The 25,579-nt window shown below is 46.1% G+C and overlaps 1 protein-coding gene across 1 annotated transcript in view; it reads left to right on the forward strand.

The window, feature by feature from the left end:
- The first annotated feature begins 828 nt into the window (after positions 1-828).
- TMPRSS9 (transmembrane serine protease 9) overlaps positions 829-25,579 on the forward strand; it is a 60,870-nt gene continuing 36,119 nt past the window's right edge. The window contains 1 exon segment of the mRNA XM_053302981.1: positions 829-935. Coding sequence (XP_053158956.1) covers positions 907-935 — 29 coding nt within the window. The 5' untranslated portion in view covers positions 829-906.

Raw genomic sequence — 25,579 nt, forward strand, 5'->3', positions numbered from 1 at the left:
TAGCCGTGAGCAAGCAAGTGGACATTCAGCCTAGACAAGATGGAGGCGCTCATATTGATCCTGAACTATTCTGTCATGTGTTCAGCTGGATATTCCCACAGGGAGCCCCCCAAGTTCCCCATGTTTTCTGTACAGTATCTTCATGGGTTTAACTGAGAAAGTGGCAGCTCAAATCCCTGACGGATAAAAGACAGAGAAGCTTAAAGAAAACTGGAAGCTTTGGCATATAGTGGTTATCTATATATTTATTTCTCTTAGGTGTACCCATCGCTAATCCCATGTGTACAGTGGCGGGCCCGGCCACCAGAGGGAGGAGGTGGTGGCAGGTCGGGCCAGCTGCCGAAACGAGGAGGTGGCGGCAGGAGGGGTTGGGCCGGCTTGAAAGCTGTCCAGAAGCCACGGGCAGGCAGGGGGAGAAGCGGGCCGGTGGGGCGTCAGAAGTGCAGATACTCTGCGCCCGGCCCAGCTAGTAGTGGATATAATTATTGTGATGACAAGTGATTTTCGGCCCGTTAAATAACGGGCGCTAGTAAGCGCTCCAGGCCCCCCGCCGCCATTCCCCCTCCCGCTGCCAGCCTCCATGCCGCGGCCGGTCTCCCCGGCCGGGCAAGGGCCCCAAAGTCTCCCCCCTGCCCGGCTTCGGCAGCGGTGTCAGGCCTCGGCGGCGGCTCCACCACCACCTCGACCGGCTTCCCCCGCCGCCTCTTCCCCCCGCCCAGCTTCATGGCGGCCGCTTCTCCTCGGGCGCCGCTTCTCCTCCCGGCCATCATGGCCGCTTGGTCCCGGCGGTCGTGTCTCCCTCAGTGTGTTCTGGGCATGCACTCTGCACATGCCCAGAACCGCCGAGGGAGGCACGGACACATGCCTGGCCGACACGGATGGACATCAAGCCTTTTATTATAGAGGATGCCACAGAAGTCTGTTGCTGCTTCAGTGTAAGGCCTTTGTGGATTACTCGTGTCTTTTCTCTTTCATCCTGGAAGCTAGTGCTCTTGCTCGTACTCTCTCTCTCTCTGGTCCACACAAGGCTGCCTAGTTAGCATCTTAAACCTCCAACACCTTAAGACAGGGGTTCTCAAGGCCAGAGTGGTGTAGTGGTTAGAGTGCTGGACTAGGACCAGGGAGACCCGAGTTCAAATCCCCATTCAGCCATCATACTTGCTGGGTGACTCTGGGCCAGTCACTTCTCTCTCAGCCTAACCTTCTTCACAGGATTGTTGTGAAGAGAAACTCAAGTATGTAGTACACTGCTCTGGGCTCCTTGGAGGAAGAGTGGGATATAAAATGTAAAATAATGATAATAAAAACCTTGGGTCCCCGGATTCAAAGTTCAAAGTTCTTTATTTGAGACCCAAGGTCAGCATAACATAACATAAACAAAACATCTCATAACATAGAAAGATACAATTGGGGGAAAGAAATATTTAAATATATAATTATCCACAAATAAACAATCAGTAAAAATTTAAAATAAATCAGATTGCTCGCTGCCGTAACAATACTGCAATAGAACAGAATTTGGCCACCTTAAAGGTGACATCTAAAGTTCTATCCGCAAGAAGATAGGAAACATAAAAATCTCCTGAGCATCCTGGGAAGGGTGTCAGAAGAGGAGTTAATAAGGAACATCTTAAATCTCTATATAATGGACAGCGCAGCAAAGCATGTTGGATGGATTCGACTTCCCTCATACCACATGGGCATAATCTATCCTCCTTAGGAATCCCCAGAAACCTCCCTGAGAGCACCGCTGAAGGTAACATATCATGTCTTGCTCTGAAAAAGGCCCTCCGCTAGCACATCAAGCTAAAGGCATTCAAATAAGCAGCAGGGCCCCAACTAGAACTGCTCAAACCCAGCCTCCTTTTAGTACAATCACGGATTCGGGAGCGTTCTTGTTGGATTTCAAAGTCCAAGAGTCTTTGTTTCAGGATCTGCCTAGCCTGGTCGTGACTTAACAGGACCAGGTAGTCCATAGACAGACCCAAGGACACAATTTTGTCTTGAATAGCCTGGTCCCAAGTCGGCTGGAATACATCAGCCAAGATAAGAGAAATCCATCCTCGGGCGGGGGTGGGTGGGAATTTGACTTTAAGCCAATAGGTCAAAATAGACAACCAGGCCCAGACCTTGATCTTCAGAACACCCAACTCAAACGTTAATAATACATTGAGGACGCATCTAGGTACTCTAAGTACAGCCCTAAGGAAGTCATTTTGAACCACATCCATAGAATTGTATGAAGGAAAAGGACCAAGTTGCTCCCCATATAATAGCTGGCTCCTAAGTTTGGCTGCAAATAATTTCAGGCTGGCCAAAATGATCTCACCTCCTTTATAACAGAAAAATCTCTGGATAGCCAGAGAACTTCTCCATGCAGTAAGAATAACTTGATCTATATGCGCCTTCCATGAACCCCTTGCTTGCAGGGTCACACCCAAATATCTATACGTATAGACCTATTCTAACTGTTGGAGGCCACCACCCTCTCAATTACCTTGCCCAACCATGGAAGATTGGAGTCAGGCCTATAGTTGCTTAACTCTGAAGGATCCAATGCAGGCGTCTTCTGAAGAGGTCTAATGATTGCCTCCTTAAGACAGGAAGGCATCCTGCCTTCCCTCAGAGAAGCATTTATAATATCTATCAGGCCTTCTACAACAATCCCCTTGCCAGACATGAACAGAATATAATAAGCTATCTCAGACAAAGGTCAGGAACAGTGTTCCCTCTAACAGGGATTTTGAGATACTGTTTGGGAATGGCTTTTGTTTGGGGATTATGAGAGTTGTAGTCAACAATGTCTGGGAATCCATGTTATTTATTTATTTATTTATTAAAACATTTTTATACCGCTCAAAAAAATTACGTCTCTGGGCGGTTTACAACAGAATAAAAACAAAGTAAAACATTCGTTAAGACAAAAATGGGGGAGGAGGAACACACACATCACAACAATTTAAAAATTTTAAAATAATATTTTAAAACAGCATTAAAACCATTAAAACAACATTAATTAAAAGCCTGGGTGAAGAAATGTGTTTTTAAAGACTTTTTAAAAGCTGTCAGAGATGGGGAGGCTCTTATTTCACTAGGGAGCGCATTCCAAAGCCTCGGGGCAGCAGCGGAGAAGGCCCGTCCCTGAGTGGCCACCAGACAAGCCGGTGGCAGCTGCAGATGGACTTCTCCAGCAGATCTCAGTGGGCGGTGGGGTTCTTGCAGAAGAAGGTGTTCCCTTAAATACCCAGGGACCAAACTGTTGCTTTTAAATTTTTTATTGGTTTTTACAATATCTTAACAATCCCATTACATCTAATTAAGTAAATATTGACTTCCCGCTCACCAATCTGCACGATTCATTAACTATACAAGTCAACCATTGCTATAGTAATTCAAAACATATATCCTACACATTACAAACTCGATTTTACTCTACCCAACCTGCTATTATTACTAAAGAGTGCGGTTTGCAGAATGCTCAGACCCAGACATTAAGAGAGTATTAACTGGCTTGCTATTTTCATTTTAAATGCTTTTGCCCAAATAGGCTCAAAAAGTCTACTGCTTCTAAACCATTTCATCGGGACCAATGGTTGCTGCTACTAAGTCATTATATAAGGATGCACGATAGATAGATAGATAGATAGATTTCTACCCTGTACTATTACAGGACAGATATATTTTTAATTGAATGAGTGTGCATGGTGCTAAAGTCATAGTTGGCAACTGGCACTGGCTTTTATACCAGGGATTCTCAAACTTGGGTCCTCAGGTGTTATTGGACTTCAACTCCCATAATCCCCAGCCTCAGTGGCCTTTGGTTGGGGATTATGGGAGTTGAAGTCCAATAACACCTGAGGACCCAAGTTTGAGAATCACATTTATACCTTTAAAAATACGTAAGTTGTACCACTGCTGCTGCCCATTTAGGAGACAGACTAAGGACACAGCAGCCACCACAGCGCCCCCACCTGTCTGGGAATGAATGACAGCAGGCTCCACTGAGAACTGCCAGTGGGCTCCTTGGGAAACTGAGAAGAGAGGAAAGCGAAGAAGGGAATGGCAATAGGAGGAACCAAGGAACCAGTTAACTATGTTGTGATATCAAGCTTGTGCTATGGATCACATAGCTAGCTCAAACTACCTGGGTTCCCTTGGTGAAATGTTTGCATCAGCCCTTGCATATTCTCATCCGTCAGTCAGGAAGGCGGCAATTGTGAAATTGTGAATTTTTCCAAATTGCACCTCCTGTGTTGCAGAGTAGCTAAATGGATTCTTTGCATCCGTCTTCACAGTAGAGGATACTGAGCATATACCTGTTCCTGAACCAGGCTATTTGGGGATGGAGGCTAAAGAACTGAGTCAGATAGAAGTGACAAGAGTTGACGTTCTAAACTCTCTGAAAAAAATAAAAAATAGCAAATTTCCAGGGCCAGATGACATTCATCCAACTCAAATGTGAAATTGCCAACCTCCTTGCAAAATATATATAACTTATATATAACCCTACAATCAAGCTCTGTACTGGAGGACTGGAAAGTAGCCAACATAACACCGATTTTCAAAAAGGGGTCCAGGCGATCCAGGAAATTACAGACCAGTTAACTTAACATCCATTCCACAATACAAAAGGGAGAACACGTGAAATCAAGAAATCACAATCAGAATACCGTGCTGATGGAACACACCAATGCAGTGGAAAAATAAATACTAAATAAATGGTATAATCAGTCCATATATTCATATATTCATATATTCCTGTCAAACATATTGTGCACAGAGGAGGAGCCAGGCTCCTATATGGACCCAGAGAATATAGTTACTAATGTTTCTTTGATGTATCCTTGATGTCGAACTTGGAATTCATCCATCTTAGTCAGCTGCTCTGCTTCCTGGATTTGGAATGTGTGCACCCATAACTCTTCATTTCTTCACTGACCCATGAGGTTTATTATCAAAGACATCAAGGATACATCAAAGAAACATTAGAACCTATATTCTTTGGGTCCATATAGGAGCCTGGCTCCTCCTCTGTGCACAATATGTTTGACAGCAATATATGAATATATGAAAATATGGACTGATTATACCATTTATTTAGTATTTATTTTTCCACTGCATTGGTGTGTTCCATCAACATAGTTTTCTGATTGTGATTTCTTAACATCCATTCCAGGCAAATTGATGGAAAGCATCCTCAAAGATAAAATTGTAAAGCACATAGAAGAACCGACCCTGCTGAGAGAGAACCAGCATGGCTTCTGCAAAGGTAAATTTTGCCTCACAAACCTTTTGGAGTTCTTTGAGGGTGAAAACAAGTGTGTTAATAAAGGTGATCCAGTTGACATAGTATACGTGGACTTCCAAAAAGCTTTTGACAATGTTCCTCATCAAAGACTCCTGAGAAAACTTAGCAGTCATGGGATAAGGGGACAAGTACATGTGTGGATTGCTAGCTTGTTGAAGGACAGGAAACAGAGGATAGGTATAAATGGAGAGTTTTCACAATGTTGAGAAATAAGAAGTGGGGTTCCCACAGAAATCAATACTGAGACTGGTGTTTTTTAATTTATTCATAAATGATCTAGAAGTAGGGGTAAGCAGTGAGATAGCCAAATTTGCAGATGATACCAAACCCTTTAGGGTAGTGAAATCCAAAACAGATTGTGAGGAGCTCCAAAAGGATCTCTCCAAACTGGGTGAGTGGGTGAAAAAATGGCAAATGTGGTTCAATGTTGGCAAGTGTGAGGTGATGCACATAGGGATGAAGAACCCCAGCTTCAAGTACACGTTGATGGGAACTGAGTTGTTGGTGACTGACCAGGAGAGGGATCTTGGGGTCGTGGTGGACAGCTCATTGAAAGTGTCGACTCAATATGCGGCAGCTGTGAAAAAGGCCAATTCCATGCCAGGGATCATTTTGAAGGGATTGAAAATAAAACTGCTAATGTTATAATGCCCTTATACGAAACTATAGTGTGGCCACACTTGGAGTACTGTGTACAATTCTGGTCACCACATCTAAAAAAGGATATTGTAGAATTGGAAAAGGTGCAGAAGAAGGCAACCAAGATGATCAGGGGCCTAGAGCACCTTCCTTATGAGGAAAGGCTACAACTCCTGGGGCTTTTTACTTTAGAACAAAGGTGACTGCGGGGAGACATGATAGAGATCTATAAAATCATGCATGGTGTGGAGGAAGTGGATAGAGAGAAATTCTTCTCCCTCTCACATAACACTAGAACTAGGGGTCATCCCATGAAATTGCCAGGAAACTTAGGACCAACAAACAGAAGTACTTTTTCACACAATGCATAATCAACTTGTGGAACTTTCTGCAACAAGATGTGATGTTGGCTACTAGTTTGGATGGCTTTAAGAGGGGCTTGGATAACTTCATGGAGGAGATGTCTATCAACTCCTACTAGTTAGAGGCTAGGTGGCCAGATTTGGCTTTTTAAAAGCCAAATTCTGGCTTACGGCCCATTTGACCCACGAGTATACCCCTTAGGTTCTGGCAACCCGGGCTATAGGCCACCTTCAGCCTCAGAGGCAGGATGCCCCTGAGTACCAGTTGCAGGGGAGTAACAGCAGGAGAGAGGGCACGCCCTCAACTCCTGCCTGTGGTTTCCAGCGGCATCTGGTGGGCCACTGTGTGAAACAGGATGCTGGACTAGAAGGGCTTCCTTGGGCCTGATTCAGCAGCATTGTTCTTATGTAACCCCATCCTCCTGATGGGTGTTTCCAAAATCTTTTGAGACACAAAGGTCTCAAAAGAGCGGTGTTTGCTCCAGTAAATCTCTCATACAGAGTAACCACAATATGAATGTACCTGAAGGATATAATTGTGGTGGAAGTCAAGTTTTCCTGAAAGTTCAACATTTTCTGCATTGTTCTTTAGGAGTAGGAACATAGGAAACTGCCATATACTGAGTCAGACCATTGGTCTATCTAGCTCAGTATTGTCTTCCCAGACTGGCAGCGGCTTCTCCAAGGTTACAGGCAGGAATCTCTCTCAGCCTTATCTTGGAGATGCCAGAGAAGGAACTTGAAACCTTCTGCTCTTCCCAGAGCAGCTTCATCCCCTGAGGGGAAGATCTTGCAGTGCTCACACATCAAGTCTCCCATTCATATGCAACCAGGGCAGACCCTGCTTAGCTATGGGGACAAGTCATACTTGCTACTGCAAGACCAGCTCTATTTTATCTATGGGGATAAAATATTCTGGAGTAAGTGATGATGCATTGAGGTGTCTTGAAGTACTTTAGCAGCCTTAGGTAAAGGAAGGTTCACAGTATAATATTGTTTCACCACCTCTTCACTTCTCTTTTAATTTCTCTGTGACTTGCACAATTACAGGTGTCACAAATTGCAGAATTAGTGGGTACACTATAGCATTTGTCAAAGGTGACTGTCCAAACATGATGAGTGTGAATACTGACAATCCCAGATGAATTTTATGAATGTTTAAAGCTCAGAGGATGCTTGCAGTTCCCAAAATGGGATTGTCAGTATTCACCCATGTCTATCTGGCAAGCAAGGACATGCACCAGTGAACACTGGCATTCACTAAACTAATCTGTCAGCATCCGCATATAGATATTGATATTTAGTAAGTTTTGGACATTCACTGTAACATCTACAACAGAGGTTGGTGAATTTCAGGCTTGCAGGATCTGTTTTGAACTCCAAAGTCCACCCACTGAAGGCAGATGCACAATAGGGCCTCAGGAGAGCACTCTCAAGTCCAAAAGGGTGGGCTACACCCTGTGAGCCATACCCCGGGGATAACTTCCATATACAAGAACAAATCTACACTACAGATTCTAACACAACACTCTCAAAACAGCCAGCAGAGCTGCATGGAGATCTGGCCAAAGTCAATCAATTAATACTCATATTTTACAGGTGAGGGGCACAGAGGCTAAGAGAGATACAAGTAGTGCAGGGCCATATTCTACTTGCCATTTTGGAGCAATTGGGAGTTGGAAGCCCTTGCTGATATTCTGAAAATCATCCAGAGATCAACTAGTAAATCCTGATCTACCTTCTGCCCACTCCTGGTCTATGGTGTACATATGACAGGGGCCCGGGGGCAAATGTGCCTACCAGTGGCATATACATTCAGTGCATACAGTGTCAGAAAAAGACATACCATGCACTAGCTCTATTCAAACATTATGTTGTACCTATGTTCAGATTTCTGTACATACATGTTTTTGTGTCAGTGACTGTAACTGCATTCATTTAAAAAGTGAACCTGGATATAGGTCCCCCAAATTTATAGTACAGATAGGAAGTGTACCACTCTTTTTTAATCCAATGTAACATGAGAATAACACTGTAGAGAGATTGTTCACATGTTGAATATAATATGTAAATAGGGCTAGATTATCCATGTGCAGAACATAATGTGCTAATAGGATTATGATAATCCAGTATGCTTTGCATACACAATACAGATACAGAGCTGCTGATTTCATAACATGAAAAAGTATTCACAGTCTGATCCTATATGTGTTTGCTCAGAAGTAAGTCTTATTGGATACACCTACTCAGTTTATTGGTTTATTATAGTTTTGGGGTAGGGTGGCCATATATAAAGTAAGATTGTGTAGAAGAATTGTAAAGTGAGATTTGTAAAGTAATGTAAATATGTAAAGTATGATAGTGTAGATTGTGTGTGGTGCCTTTGTGTAGAAGAAAGAATTGAAGCAGGTAACTTCTAAACTCTTACACATAGGGTGGGTTCAGATGTGGTGTGGTACCTAGCTACTGCTGACCTCTGTGTGATCTCAGCCTCAAGAACATATGTGCCCCCTCCCAACCCTGCATGAGTTCCTTTCTAGGTTAGAATATGCTGAGATGGGTTGTGATGTCTGAAGTTGACCCACCAATCTCGGCTTTTCGTAACCTACTTGCTTCAGAAAACTGAGTCCCAAAACTCACTTGAACCTGAGGGTTAAGATAAGCTGGAAAGGAAGGAAGAACTTGTACAGTGATGGGAGGTCATGTGGAGTTCAGCTGTGCCTGCAACCAAGGAGGTACCATGTCACGTCTGAACAAATCTATACACCCTCAGACAGGCTAACAAGCTGCATTTGCTGATGCTACAGGTTCTAAGTGTGACTACGAATGGGAAGGTTCGGCAGCCTTGTTCTTCTTTGAATTTGAGCACTATATTTTGGTGTTAACTCCTAGATGAGATAAAGTTCATCGAGCACTGTACCAAACAGACATTAATACAGCCATGTTAGGGTAGAGATATAGTTCAGATGAGATTGTTTGGCTGATTCATCTTGTGCAGAAGATTGTGTGCATGCACATGTGCCATTTTGTCCCCAAATAGTCACATGAGGTGGACCATCCAAACCACCCTTAATTCCATGGTTAATATATGGAATGGTGTGCCAGGTGGGGGTGGGGGGTTGAAAGATGTGCCTTCCATGTTCCTCTTCATGCAATTGGGCAGCTGATTGGATAGTTCTGTCCAAACTGGAATTAAAACTTTAAAACTATTTAAAACCACAAATCCGGTTAAATGTTGGGGTGAATAAATTTGTCTTTAGAGAATTTTTAAAAAGTTGTCAGAGATGGAGAGGCTCTTATTTCAGCAGGGCGCACATTCCAGAGTCTCGGGGTAGCAACAGAGAATCCCACCCCACCCCACCTCGTGCATCCACCAGATGAGCTGGGGGCAACTGCAGACAAAACCTCTCCGGATGACTTCAATGGGTGATGGGGTTCATATTGAAGAAGATGTTATCTTAAATACCCAGGGCCTAAGCTGTTTAGGTCTTTATAGGTTATAACCAGCACCTTGCATTATGCCCAGAAACCTATTGGTAGCCAGATTAGTTCTTTTAATATAGGAGTAATATAGTCTCTTCGAAATGACCTAGAGACCAACCTGGCTTCTGGATTTTGTCTCCAAGTGACACCATCTGGAATCTGCCTGAGAGGTAGGAGTGGAACCACTGTAGAGCAGTGCCTCCCACTCCAAACCCCGTCAGACCCTCTAGAAGGATACTATGGTTGATAGTATTGAAAGCCACCAAAAGATCCAAAATGACCACACTCCCTCTGTCAATTCCCCATTGGAGATCATCTATCAGATCGACCAAGGCACTCTCTACCCCATAGCCCACCCGAAAACCAGCTTGAAACGAGTCTAGATAATCCGTTTCCTCCAGAGTTAAGCAACTGCCTGGAGCAGTTGGGATCCTCAATCGACCATCTTAACTGCCTAGGTCTCCTTGCAAAAATCATTACTTTGGATTTCAAGTAATTGATCAAAAGATAATTGTCTCTACAGTAGAGAACCAATCTTTTAAATGCTCGCCTCAGGCCCACTGGAGTCCTAGCTAAAATAGCAGCATCGTCTGCATAAAGAAGTAGAGGAATACACACACCTGCTGCAGAATGCGAATGTAGGCTGGAGTCAGTTAAACAAGGGGCCAAATCATTGAGATATAAATTAAAAAGTGAGGGGGCAAGGATACATCCCTGCCGCACTCCGGATTATTTTGGGCTACAATTCCCATCAGCCTCCAACCATTTTGGCAGAGTGTGATGGGAGTTGTAGTCCAATAACGTCTGGGGACCCAAGCCTGAAAACCTGCATCTTAAGGCTTCCCACTCTTATAAGAAAACAAGGGTGAATATACAGGTCTAGATCATGACAGTCACAGACTGGATTTGTTTGGAACTCCAGAAGGCAGAACACAGAGCTTTGTATTCCAGATCCTCTAATAGTAGTATCAGATTTCAAAGAAAGCTATGAAGAGGATGGCAGCAATCTTTTGCTGTGCAGCACATGAGTGACTGTAATGGAAATGAATATCACACTTGTACACTGTTTCTTTTCAAAAATTGTTCACTTTTACAAACAAAAACAAGATTTCTTCTACATGCAAAGCAAATGTTCTGCCACTGAACTATGGCCTCTCCCTGAACAGTCAAAATTGCATTGAAGTCCATTTAGCAGCCTTCACCATGCAAAGGACTGCAGGCCAAACTGAATCCTATGGAGAGCAGTCTCTCCCTAACCTTTTCATCCAGTGAACCCTGATCCCAGACTTTCATTCGCTTGCAAGTGCTTTCCTCTGAACTGGTTTTATATTCATTGAGAAGTGAAGTCCCTGGTTCATCAACCTTACAAACTCTGTTTAACAAGCCATTTGGGAGAAGGCTGGCTTTCCTAGTTGTGGGGCTGTTGGTAGTTTTTCTGAGTAAATGTCACTAAATAGTGCTTGGAGCCTTCAGGGAAGTCAGCAAAATGGCAAGAGGGGCCATGCTGCATTCAAACCCAGTGAATGAGCTATGCACTGTCCCTTTAAGTACAACCTTCTGGACTCCACTTCCTTTGATAGGAGGAATCCTGCTGCAGGCCTGTACTAAAAGTCTTACTAGGTTGATGGAGAGATCCCTGTGAACTGCTTTATGAAGCCACCAACACCAGGGATGGATCCTGGAAAAAAGGTTCAATAGACAACACATGGAGTCACTTGTGGGATGGCTTCCATGCATAACAGTGGAAAAGCAACAACAACAAAAAAGCCCTCTGGACTGTTGGAGAGAACTGGACTAGTTGGAAGGAGCCGATCTTGTAGCCTACTTTCCTCTAGGAAAGTAAGCTCATGAGGTCACCCGGCATTCTGTGTGTCTGTGCAACTTTGCAATGCCTGGACCAATATGAACCAAATTGGGAACACCTCAACGGCGTAACTTGTGATGATGTCATCCACCCCAGTTCAAGATGGTGGATACATGAACATTTGAGGTGCAAGTGGAAACTACTTTGGATCAAATTTGGTACAGTTGTAGGGACACCTCAAAGGCATAGTTTGTGATGATGTCATCTACTCCAATTCAAGATGGCGGACATGTGAATGTTTGAACCTAACTGCCTGATTTGGACCAAATTTAGTCCAGTTGTAGGGGTAGTGAAAGGAAAGTAGGCAGATTAGTTCTTACCAGAACTACTTGTTTGGGTCTAGAATCAGGTGAGCAGTCTTCATGCCTTAAAAACTGCCTCGTTCCTAATGTGTCTTGATCCAAGGGGCAGGGATATTCGTTTTTTTTTTGTTTGTTTGTTTGTTTTTTTGTTTATTTATTTATTTTTACATTTTATATCCCACTCTTCCTCCAAGGAGCCCAGAGTGGTGTACTACATACTTAGGTTTCTCTTCACAACAGCCCTGGTGAAGTAGGTTAGGCTGAGAGAGAAGTGACTAGCCCAGAGTCACCCAGCAAATGTCATGGCTGAATGGGGATTTGAACTCGGGTCTCCCCGGTCCTAGTCCAGCACTCTAACCACTACACCACACTGGCTCTGTTGAGGGCAGAAAGATAGCAGAAAGGGGAAGAAAAAAGCAGACTGTTTATATTATTGGAATGTGAGAGAGGAAGAAAAACTTATGTGAGGTTTCCCAGAAGAGGAGGCTTACTACATGAGAAAGTGTTATAAACGCTAAACAGAGTCACTACAAGCTGTGTATTCTGCCCTCCTCCTCCTTTGTTCCGTCCACATGGGGCTTTTGTATTGAAAAAATGCAGGTTTCATCTCCCTGCTTTTCCTCACAGCCTTCCTCTCACCACGCACTACTATCAGTACTTTCTGGAATTCCCCCACCCATTTCCCCTCCCATGGCCTAAATACCTCCTCTTCATTCCCACCCCCATTGTGTCCATGTGTGGTACCTGGGGATCACACTGATATGTGAATCTGCTTCACCTTTGGGCAGGTGGTAGCCAAGGGACTTTGCTGGGTTTCTGCTCTGTTCTTCCTATTTTATTTTATTTATTTAGGAGTATTTGTGCACACTCACTCTTTTGCCTGCCCCAGAAAGCATATGGTGGCAGAAAGCCCTGGTTTTCAGGGCTTTGACTGTGCTTCCCCGGTTGGGCAGGTGGCTGCTTAGATGGGTTTCTGCTTTGTACTTGCTTATATTGAGAGAGATCTGGTTGAGGTTTAGAGCAGGGTTTCCATGCTTGGCTCTCAGGTGTTGCTGCACAACTTCCAGCATCTCCAGCTGCAAGAGCTCAGCTGGCTATGACAACATCTGGGGGCTCAACCTTGGGAACCCTGGCTCTAAACTCTCCCTTGACTGCTTCCCCCGCTCAGCTCAGAAATACCCCATCCAGAGGGGTAGCAGTCGTATTTGTCTGAAGCAGCAGAACCAGCAAAGAATTCTTGTGGCACTTTAAAGGCAAATACATTTATTTTAGCACAAGTCAGAGCTGTTTGTGAAAGCTTCTGCTACAATGAATGTGTTGGCCTTTTACAGCCATAAAACCGGTGAGTTTTTCACAAGTCCCAAACATTCTCACCTTTCCTGGCGGGGTTCCTCCCAAACTCGGAATCATGACAAATTCCCTCTGTGTGTCAGATGGCCCAGAGGCAGATAGAGGAGGAGCACATTTTTCCATTGCTCCGCTAAGGGTGCTTCTGACCCCCACAGATTCTCCTGGGCAGTGGAAATCCCTCTGCCCTCCACAGCGGGGCCTGCCATGGAACCAGTGACCGTCTGTCCAGTCCACACAGAGGTGGGTGTAGGTTGTGCCTCAAATGTAGGGGCATGGTGGGATGCCCTGGAGTGGCTAGCAAAAGCCATCTGGCCCAGCCTCACCCCAGAGCATGCTGCTGGCATTGCTTTGCCCTGAGCCTCATCGGGTCTCTTCGGGCTCACTCCCCAGGATCTTGGCTGGTGCCGTGTAGCTGTGCCTTCCCTGCCTGGGCAACCTCTCCCAGCAGAGAAGCATCTGTCTCTCTCCTGACTTGCTTTGCCCAGACTGTGCCTTTAAGCTCTCCCTGTATCGCCTCCGCCTCCTCCCTCTAACCCTCCCTGCCCAACAAAGCATTCCCTCAGCTCACCTAGCTGAGTACAGTGGTGGAGTCAGTGAACTGATGGGGATGCCTCAGAGTGGCACTGAAGGAGGGCTTCTTTGCTAAGGAGCAGGCAGACAGGTGAGTCTGGCCTTGGGGTGGCAGCAGCTGGACTGCTCTCCTCTGGGGCACCAGAGAGGCAGAGGAGATTCTTGTGCGGCCAGTTTGTGCTTCTTGGTCCTGCAGAGAAAGTGAGGTATCTGCTTGGGACATTTGCAAGGACTAGTCCCAGCAAACACTTTGGTCCTTCAGAAATCAGCTTACATCCAAACTGTTGTTGCGAGGAGGGAGCAGGCTCCACAAACAACCAGGCAGGGGTGTAGCTAGGGGAAAGGGGGCCCGTGTTCATCCCTCTCTTCAGCAGCCCCTTGGAGTGAGGGAGATAATGAAGAAGATAGGGAGGGGTGGAGCTGGGGAGCCCTCAGGACCTCAGGGACCCCCAGGTTCTTTGAACCCATCTGCTCAGTTATAGCTGCACCCCTGCACCAAGAATCTTGTTGCATCTTAAAGACTAACGTTGAGTTTGCAAATGCTGTGCCTCTAAATCCAGACCTTATATTCTGGTATCCCAATTTGAAGTTTTAGGCTGAGTATGTTCAATAGACAGGGATGAATTTTTAACTCTGCAAGGGTGAGGTTGTATGTGGAAGTTCAAAAGATGACTAAGAAGCCCCAGAAAGTAACTTTTGAATCTTGACTGTCAAACACTAGCTCCTTTTTGCCACAAATTGTTCTTCAGAAATCAGCTTTTCCATAGTAATTTCAATTTTTTTCCCCTGCTGAGAAAGAGGACAATGTCCTGATTTTGTGGATTAGAGTTAGAGTGGATTTGGGAAGGGAAATGGTGCCTTTGAATCTGAATTTGGTTGTTTTCATTTTGAAAATGTTGAGCTATTGAATGTCTTAACATTTTTGGAAATGTTACGCTATTGAATGTCTGTGGCATGCCATTCCAGCTCTAGCAAAAATTAGGATGGGGGAGGGGGTGAGTAGACAAGTGTTTTCTGGTGCTCTTCTGGATATTTGGGGGGTGCTTCATTGCATTTGCAGCAGGAAAGGCATGTGAATCTGGCATAAGTTGGCACTACTTGCCCATTGCTGGAGAAGAAAGAGCTTGTCCTTCTCAAAAGGACCAAGGCTGATGTGGCCAAGAGCTGTTTTCTGTGTCTTCACATAATCAGAAGGGTTTTTTCTTTATCGTTTCACATCTTTTGCATCTTGGCCCCAGCATGGGAAACAGGAAGGCAGTCCACACAATCTTAATTATGGTGGGGAGAAGCCTCCTGCCCTTGTTCTGTCACTGTACATGCTCCTGTTTTGTGATCACGTGTGAATTTAAAACAAGATCAGAGGCACCAGTAATGATCATGTGATAAGCAGCAGCTGGGTCAGGGGCTCTCTTCTACCCAGCACCTGTACCAAGGTCTTTAATGAGGTAGGGGGAAATGCTTTCTGACCTAGCTGCTGCTTAGCACGTGATCGCAGACGGCGCCTCTGACCTTGGTTTTAACTTGCACATGATCACAAAACACACAGCTCTCCGACTAGGGTTAGGAGACTTCTCCTATGCTGATTATCAGGGGTGAAGAAATGTCGGCTCAGTTTATCAGCCAGACAAAATATTTTACTCGTCCAGCTATGTTGGTACATTGCTCATCAGGACTTTTTTCACTCATCAGGCATCATTTCTCACTTGTCACAGACTAATAGACTAGTGGATTTCTGCAGCCCTGCTTATTATCATCATGTGGACTGCCTTCTTATCTTACTCCAGCCCAGGGTTAAATCCAGTCTTGCTGTGGTCTCATCCTGGGCCAGAGATATTAACACCAGTTAGGATTTCCAGAGAGATGTTAATCTGTTGTAAGAAAAACAACCAAGACACTTGTGGCATTTTGATGAACACATTTGCTGCTCTGTACGCATTTGTGGATTGAGAGACCCACTTCATCAGATGCATGAAGTGTTGTCCTCAGTTTGTCTGGTGCCCCAAGGGCACCCCCTGAGGAGGGATGGGGGAGTTAATGTATAGGCTGGAGAAAATCTAATCTTTGTATAACAAGACGGCTGAACTGGTGGTAAACAGATGAACTGGTAGGAAACTAGGTGCCCAATGATCAAGGACAGGTTATCGCTCAGTGGTAGAGACACCTGCTTTGCACATGGACACTCCCAGGTTCAGCCTCTAGTAGCATCTCCAGGTGGGGTGGTGAAAGACCCTTGTTTGAAATTCCAGAAGGTTTCATACTTTAGGAGGCAGGGGTACCTATATCCATATATTCAACAATGGAAATCACCAGACCAGAGTCCAGGAGCATTCACTGGATATGTTTTGGACATGGTGTCTGTATTGGGTTGGAAGTGGTCCCTGGAATGCCTCCAAAGAATGGAGGAGAATTTCTGTGCTATTGAGGGATGGCAAAAGGATTGAGTAGTAATGACCCAAATAGGCTGGGTGGGGCAGATTTCACATGCAGATTTCAGATTGCCAGCAAGGCCCATGGACGGCCCTTCCTGCACACACCCCAATTCTCCCCCTTTTCTGTCCTCTGGCCCAATTTTGTCAAGAAGGCGGGATGCCCCATGAAAATGCTGTTAGCCTAGTTACTAGCCGTGTCGGGTCCCAGAGCATGGTCTAAGGGCACACGATGCAGCCATCTTGCTGAAGCTAAGCTATGAGCCCCTGGTGGTGCAGTGGTAAAACTGCTGCCCTGTAACCAGAAGGTTACAAGTTCGATCCTGACCAGGGGCTCAAGGTTGACTCAGCCTTCCATCCTTCCAAGGTCGGTAAAATGAGTACCCAGAATGTTGGGGGCAATATGCTAAATCATTGTAAACCGCTTAGAGAGCTTTGGCTATAAAGCGGTATATAAATGTAAGTGCTATTGCTATTGCTAAGTGGGTCATGATGTGGTCAGTGCCTGGATGGGAGGCCCATGTATGCCACCTTTGGGGATGGGGCCATAGCTCAGTAGTAGAACATCTGCTTTGCAGGCAGAAGGTCCCAGGTTCAATCCTTGGCAACTTCAGGTAGGGCTAGGAGAGGCTTCCGCCTGGAAACTTGGAGAGCCACTGCCAGTCAGTATAGAGTAGACAACCTTGAGTTAAATGGACCAAAGGTTTGACTTGGTATAAGGCACCTTCTTGTGTTGTCATTTCTCAGGGTTTAGCCCTGCTCTTCGAGGTTTCTGGAAGTGAACTCCCAGAGTGGGGACACATCTCTTAGGCACACAGCTGTGGAAATGCACACTTTTAGGAGTGCTTGAGCCTTTTTCATATGGGGAGGGGCTGTCTGAAACCCTGAAGAGCTGCTGCCAGTCCGTGTAGACAATCCTAAGCTAGATGAACCAAAGGTCTTGCTCCATAGAATGCAGCTTCTGATGTCAATACACATTATTAATTTTGTTTCAGCCAAGGAAACTGATCTTTCTCCCTCTCTCTCTCTCTCTCTCTCTCTCTCTCTCTCTCTCTCTCTCTCTCACACACACACACACACACACACACACACACACACACACACACACACACCCTACACTATTCCTTCGGTAAGGAGATGGCACTTGGTACAACCCATGCTTTTTTCCAAGCTAATCTCAATAAGGGCTAGAATCTTGGTAGGTGTGCCTAATTCTTCTTTCTTTTTTAAAAAATGAAATCTTAGAGACTCCAGAAGTCCAGTCTTGCACCAGATGCCAAATGTTGTGCTTCTGCAGCCTGGTGCAGGTGCATAGCTTTACATACAGCCTGGAATGTGGTGGGAAGGCTAGATGGTGGTGAAGAGCCTCTTTCCCCATCTGGGAGGTGCTTAAAATTGGACTGTCCAGGAAGGCTCGTCCGGGCGTCTCCTGTGCCTTCTGCCGGCGGATCTGCAGTTCACCTGGGCCCAAGAGGCTCTGTTGCTTGCTGGCTTCCCAGCTGTTGTGGCTGCAGAGATTCCTGAAGGCCCCAGACTGGGCTGGTGGCTCAGCTGGGGGTTGGGGGGAGGCAGGACAGGGGAGCAAAAGCTGCCTGCTCATTGAAATGCAATCAGGTCACCACAAGTGCCACGGTGGAATAAAGTGGCTTCTGTCAACCCACGGCATTGTTAGCAAGAAAAAGCGCACTAGGCTGCTATCTCCTGTGCGGGCTGGAAATGGACGCCACCGTGCCTAAAAGCTGCCATTTGGAGAGGCTGACAAAGAGGCGCCCTTTCCCACTCTCTTATCAGGGGACCTTGCTTGGAACAGTCCTTGATGTCTCCTGGAAAGGCCGCTGAGAGGTGTTCCCACTGGAGTCGGCCCAGCCGCTCTGGATTCCTTGCCTTTCTCCCCCCTCCCCACCCCCATGCTCAATTTTCAGTTGCATTCATAGGTGTTTTCTTTGGTATGATGAGACACCAGAGCCTGAGCCAAGTTATATGGGCAGAGACCGATTGCCAGGGTGTAAGGAAAGGGGGGGGGCACTGGCCCCTGGTGCTGGCTTGGGTGGACAAAATGCTTCATGTCTCAGCTTGTCTCACTTTCTCAGTCTCTCACTTCTTTCTCATATCAGTCCCCTGCTAACTGAGCAAAGAGACACCTTTTTAAAGTGGTGATTCTCTTCATTTAGCAGGGGGAGAGCAACTGGCCCTATCCACCCCCAGCACAGCATCCCTCCAGTGGCTGTTGCTGGTATCTGCCTTATGTTTATTTTTAGATTGTGAGCCCTTTGGGGACAGGGATCCATCTTATTTATTTACTATTTCTCGATGTAAACCACTTTGGAAACCTTTGTTGAAAAGCGGTATAGACGTATTTTGTCGTTCGTTGTATCTCTTCCCCACCCGCCACCCCCACAGGCTGCTCCTACCAAAGATCAAGAGGCACTTTTGACAGACATTTGTGAGAACGACAGCCAAGTGCCAGCTGGTATCCCAGAAGCAGAGAGCAGGGCTCAGGGCTGTAGGTAGCTATAACTGAGCAGAGATGGGTTCAAGGAACCCGCCCCCCACCCCAGCTCCACCCCTCCCCATTGTCTTCATTCTCTCTCTCACTCTGAGGGGTCATGGGGAGAGGATGAAGACAGGCCCCCCTCGCCCCTAGCTATGCCCCGGCAGGGCTGTTGTTCTGATGATCCTGATTAGGGTAGAAGAAGACACATCCTAGGAGGTGTGTGCACTCATGTACCTGTGGTGTGTAAAAAGCAAGCCGGGGGGGGGGAGAAATGATTGTCTGCTAAGCAACAGCTGGGTCAGGCTTTTTGTCCAACCTGGCTGAAGAGTAGGGGGCAGCTGCTGGGTAGGAGAGCTGGCCTTGTGGTAGCAAGCATGAATTGTCTCCTTTGCTAAGCAGGGCCCACCCTGGTTTGCATTTGAATGGGAGACTACATGTGTGAGCACTTTACGATTAGGGGATGGAGCTGCTCTGGGAAGAGCATCTGCCTGCTTGCATGCAGAAGGTTCCAAGTTCCCTCCCTGGCATCTCCAAGATAGGGCTGAGAGAGACTCCTGCCTGCAACCTCGGAGAAGCCGCTGCCAGTCTGTGTAGAGCAGGCCTGCTCAACTTCGGCCCTCCTGGGCGCTATCCAGACTAGCTGCTCATCAGCAGCAAAATGCCTCCGTTCGGACAAGTCGCTTTCGAAACGTAAACAGCAGGGGGAGCAGTCTCACAACAAACAACCCGAAAAAAAATCAACTTCCCCACACCAGATATATGACATCCTAGCTCTATATCGCAACTAAATTTGAAACAAGGCATTGGAAACGTGAATGGCACCCTGCTGTCCATGTAGGGACTGCGGTGTCATAACGCAGGAAGTGTGGAAGCACACTTCCGAGATACAACGTGACCCCGTTGCAGGGTCTAGTCTGGAAAGCTCCCTGCAGATGTTGGCCTACAACTCCCATAATCCCTGGATATTGGCCACTGTGTCTGGGGATTATGGGAGTTGTAGTCCAAAAACAGCTGGGGGGGCCTAAGTTGAGCAGGCCTGATGTAGACAACCCTGAGCTAGATGGACCAATGGTCTGACTCAGCACATGGCAGCTTCCTTCCCCCTAGGACAGAGCCCTCCTCTGCCCCAGGTCTGCTGCTTAGCAAATGATCACTTCCTCCCCTGCCTGCTTTGCTTTTTGCTCACAAACAATTAAAAAACAGGAGCACATAGCTCCCAGACTTGGGTAGGACACGCCTCCTACCCTAATGAAAAGAGTGCAAACCAACCTAGCAAGTAGCAAGAGGATGTTTTGTCTTTCTTGGAAAGGCTAACTCAACCTTGGAATCAAGCTTCTTATGTATACAGAATTCTTCTTCAAAATTGGTGGTTTTAGAGCAAAATAAACCAGCTGTTTTGCTTTACATTTAGCTGTGGTGGCCCATTAGGGACAAAGTCAAAAGCCACTGTTGGGTAACTCCTTTATGAAGACCAGCCAAAATTGTATACAGTTGTCAACACGTTTTTGAGTGGCACCGCACTTTTCTTCCGGGGGTGTGTGTGTGTTAAGCAAAGAATAAGGGTGGAGGGGTGAGGGAAAAGGAGGAGCATGGTGGCAGTGCCATACAACAGAAGTTCCCATTTTTTAAAACAAGTGTACCCCTTCTGTCACAAACCTTCAGCTCAGGTACCCCATAGACATGCACACACATACAAATTTAAAGATTACAATTATGAAATAGACTTCTCCAGTCACTGGCTTACATCCAGACTCACGAGTACTCCCATTAAAATTAATGGAATAAATTTACTCATCCTATCAAGTTCAATGGGTGTACCAGACAGTGCTAATTTTCTGAAGCCTGTCAGCCAGGCTGAAAGGAGGGGTACACTGAGCTTCAGCACATAGCCCGCCAATCAGGAGCAGAGGAGGAGGGTCTTCACAGTGACAGACCCAGTGCTGAAGCCGCACGGAGGCAGGAGGGCTTTGAGTAGCCCCTGGGAGCAGGGCTGTCAAGCTCAGGGCATGGCAAGCAGGGCGACCTCCCTGGGCCCCACTCTTTTGACCCTGAGAGATGTGCATACAGCAGCTGCTGTTAAGGGACATGCTAGCCTGCCAAGCACACTCTATGATCCCGAAGCTGGAGCAGCTTTGTCAGGGATGCATCTGCCTCCTGCTTCTTTGTGGCCAATGGGAGGGCAGCTGCTGACATCATGAAGCTTTTCCAGTCTGCTGTCAGCGAAGGGGATGCTGGGAATGCATCCAGGCCCTTGGAGGGCCTACTGTGGAGTCACGGTTGGGGCAGACCTTTTCTTTTTGGTATTTGTTATATAGGGTTAGTGGAGATAGGAACATAGGAAGCTGCCTTGTACCAAGTCAGACCCTTGGTCCTTCTAGCTCAGTATGGTCTGCACTGACTGGCAGCAGCTTCTCCAAGGTTGTAGGCAGGAATCTCTCTCAGCCCTATCTTGGCAGTCCTGCCAGGGAGGGAACTTGGAACCAACCTTCTCCATGTAAGCATGCAACTGCTCTTCCCAGAGCGACACCATCCCCTAAGTGGAATATCTTACAGTGCTCACACTTCTAGTCTCCCATTCATATGCAATCCAGGGCAGACCCTGCTTAGCAAAGGGGACAAGTCATGCTTGCTACCACAAGACCACATCTCCTACCTCGCCAAATCAATATCTTTTCAATAAATGTTCCAAATTGATATTCAGATTTTGATATCAGGCTTTCATATATATGAAGGGTTTAATTTGAACCCAGTAAAGAAGAAATTTATTGTACAGTAAATACAGATTTTTTTTACTGTACAGTAAAAAAAAGAAAAGGAAAAGGAAAATTTTGTACAGGCAAAGCCTGTACAAAAGGGACAGGCTCCACTTGAACCAAAATGTAAACAGACTGCTGGTGCTAAAAATCAAGAAGGTTGCAGAGCAGCTTTTAAAATGATGCCTGGGGGATTGCCGGCGGGAACAGGGTGATATCTGCTTCAACTGGCAAAATAAATCCCTTAAGGTTGAGCCAGGAGTTGAGCAGAAGGAAACACAGGACAGCTTGCCAAATAGGTCAAATGATGGTAAGGGGGATAGCACACGCCAACACCAAGTGAGGGACCTGGCGTAGAGGTGTCTGTATACCAATGCCAGAAGCCTCCAAGCCAAGATTGGTGAGCTGGAGTACTTGGCTACTAATGAAAACATAGATATAGTGGGTGTAACAGAAACCTGGTGGAATGGGGAGAACCAGTAGGACACGATTATTCCTGGCTATAAACTCTATAGAAGGGACAAGGAAGGGAGGATTGGGGGAGGAGTGGTGTTGTATATCATAGAAGGGATAGATTCCAATAAGCTAGAAAACCTAGGTGGACCTGAGTCCTCCACAGAATCATTATGGGTAACATTACAAGGACTGCAAGGAAATGCGTTACTAGGGATATGCGTTACTAGGGATAAGCCTCTGGATCAAAGTGCTGAAAATGACCGGGAGTTGGAGAAACAAATAAGAGAGGCGTTGAAGAGAGACAGGGCAGTAATAATGGGTGACTTCAACTACCCACACATAGACTGGGTATATTCACATTCAGGTAATGACAGAGAGTCCAAATTTCTAGATGTGCTAAATGACTGTGCCTTAGAACAGTTAGTCGCAGAACCAACCAGAGAAATGGTGACATTGGATTTAATCTTGAGTCGTGCCCAGGATCTGGTATGAGATGTCAGAGTTGCAGAACCATTGGGTAGCAGTGACCATAGTGTGATCCAATTCAGCATATATCTGAGTGGAGAATTGTCAAGGAAGTCCAACACAGATGTGCTGGACTTCAGAAGAGGAAATTTCTCAAAAATGAGGGGACTAGTAAGAAGGAAGTTGAAAGGGAAAGTCAGGAGGGTCAAATCACTCCAGAAAGCATGGAACTTATTTAAAAGCACAATAATAGAAGCTCAGTTGGAATGTATACCAAGAAAGAGGAAAGGTACCACCAAATTCAGGAGGATGCCAGTGTGGCTAACAAGTAGAGTCAGGGAAGCTATAAAAGGGAAGAAGACTTCCTTCAGAAAATGGAAGTCCTGCCAAAATGAAGAGAACAGGAAGGAACTCTGGCAAAAGAAATGCAAGGATACAATAAGGGATGCAAAGAGAGAGTTTGAGGGGCATATAGCTAAAAGTGTCAAGGGGAATAACACTTCTTTAAATATATCAGAAGTAGAAAACCTGCCAGGGAGGCATTTGGACCCTTAGATGATGAGGATGTGAAAGGGATTATTAAGGAGAACAAAGAGATTGCAGAGAAGCTGAATGTGTTCTTTGTATCTGTCTTCATGGCGGGGGATACTGACCATATACCCACTCCAGAACTGAGCTTCTTAGGCTTGAAAGCTGAAGAACTGGGCCAATTTGAGGTGACGAGGGAAGATGTTCTAAACTGTCTTGAAAAGCTAAAGATTAACAAATTGCCAGGGTCAGATGGCATCCACCCAAGAGTTCTGAAGGAACTCAAATGTGAAATTGCCAATCTCCTAGCAAAAATATGTAACTTGTCCCTACAATCAGGCTCTGTACCAGAGGGCTGGAAAAGAGCCAATGTGACTCCAATTTTCAAGAAGGGATCCAGGGGGGATCCGGGAAATTGCAGACCAGTCAGCTTAACTTCAGTGCTGGGTAAATTGATGGAAAGCATACTTAAGGACAACATAGTTAACCATATAGAAGAACGGGCCTTGTTGAATGAGAACCAGCATGACTTCTGCAAGGGAAAGTCTTGTCTCACTAACCTTCTGGAGTTATTTGAGAGTATCAACAGGCATGTGGATAAAAGTGATCTGGTTGATATAGTTTACTTAGACTTCCAAAAAGCTTTTGATAAAGTTCTACACCAAAGGCTCTTGAGTAAACTTAGCAGACATGGAATAAGGGGACAGGTTCATGTGTGGATCAGTTACTGGTTGAAGGACAGGAAACAGAAGGTAGGAATAAATGGACAGTTTCCACAATGGAGGTAGGTAGGAAGTGGGGCCCCCAGGGATCAGTACTGGGACCAGTGCTCTTTAACTTGTTTATGAACGATCGAGAAGTTGGGGTGACTAGTGAAGTGGCCAGATTTGCAGATGACACTAAACTGCAAGTTTTATTATTATTTATATATTATTTCTCTGTGTAAACCACCTTGAGCCATTTTTGGAAAGGTGGTATAGAAATCGAATGAATGAATGAATGAATGAATGAATGAATAACAATAATAATAATAATTTAGGGTAGTGGAATCCACAGTGGATTTTGAGGAACTCCAAAAAGATCTCTCCAAACTGGGGGACTGGGGGACAAAATGTCAAATGTGGTTCAATGTAAGCAAGTGTAAAGTGATGCACATTGGGGCAAAAAGCACCAATTTCACATATACACTGATGGGATCTGAGCTGTCGGTGACTGACCAGGAGAGGGATCTTGGGGTCATGGTGGACAGCTCATTGAAAGTGTCATTTCAGTGCACGGCAGCTGTGAAAAAGGCTAATTCTGTGCTAGGAATAATTAGGAAGATGTTTGAAAATAAAATGCTAATATTATAATGCCCTTATACAAATCTATGGTGCGGCCACATCTGGAATACTGCGTACAGCTTTGGTCACTATATCTTAAGAAGGATATTGTAGAACTGGAAAAGATGCAGAAGAGGGCAACCAAGATTATCAGGGGCCTGGAGCACCTTCCTTATGAGGCTAGGCTACAGCACCTGGGGCTCTTACCTTGGAAAAGAGGCAACTAATGGGAGTCATGAATGAAGTGTATACAATTATGCATGGAGTGGAGAGGGTAGACAGAGAAAAAATTTTCTGCCTCTCACACAACACTAGAACCAGGAGCCAGCCCATGAAACTGAAGGCTGAGAAATTTAGGACCAACAAGAGGAAGTACTTTTTCACACAGCGCATATTTAATCTATGGAATTCTTTGCCATGGGATGTGGTGATGGCCACCAGCTTGGATGGCTTTAAAAGGGGCTGACAGATTCATGGTGGACAGTTCTATCAATGGCTTCTAGTCTGGTGGCTGTGGGCCATCTCCAGCCTCAGAGGCATGATGCCTCTCAATACCAATTGCAGGGGAACAACAGCAGGAGAGAGGGCATGCACATACATCTTGCCTGTGGGCTCCCCAGAGGCATCTGGTGGGCCACTGTGTGAAAAAGGATGTTGGACTAGATGGGCCTTATGCCTGATCCAACAGGGTTGTTCTTATGTTCTTAAATAACAAGATTGCATTTGAGCATCTGTGCAGTGCCAGTCCTTTTACCACTGAGTGATTGCAACACTGGCACTGGGGATTTGGGGCCTGGGGAACTCTGGCAATTCTCGGCTGAGAGATTAAGTATGTACTAGTTGGGCTGGGTGCAGAGTGTCTGCGCCTCCGCGGCCCAGCCAGCCTGCTTCTCCCCCCCACCCCCGGCCGGCCCGCTTCTCCTCCCCCCCTCCCCATAGTTTTTGGCTGGCAGGCCACCTCCTCCCACCCACCCGCCAATTCCTGGTGGCTGGCCCACTGCCGCCACCTGCTCCCTCCAGCCTGCTCCTGCCTGCTCCTGGTGCCGGCCCACCGCCACCTGCTGCTCCCGGTGGCTGGGCTGGCCCGCCACCACTTGCACCCACCAGCTGGGCAGCCCACCACCACCAGCTCCCACCAGTAGCCAGCATTCTTATTTTCTCCCCCGTTCTCGCAAGAGCTGTCACACATGGGATTAGCGATGGGTACACCTAGGAGGAATACATATATAGATTGCAGATACTTAGCTTGTTCACAAG

This window comes from Hemicordylus capensis, chromosome 2, assembly GCF_027244095.1.
Source record: "Hemicordylus capensis ecotype Gifberg chromosome 2, rHemCap1.1.pri, whole genome shotgun sequence".
Taxonomy (NCBI): Eukaryota; Metazoa; Chordata; class Lepidosauria; order Squamata; family Cordylidae; genus Hemicordylus; species Hemicordylus capensis.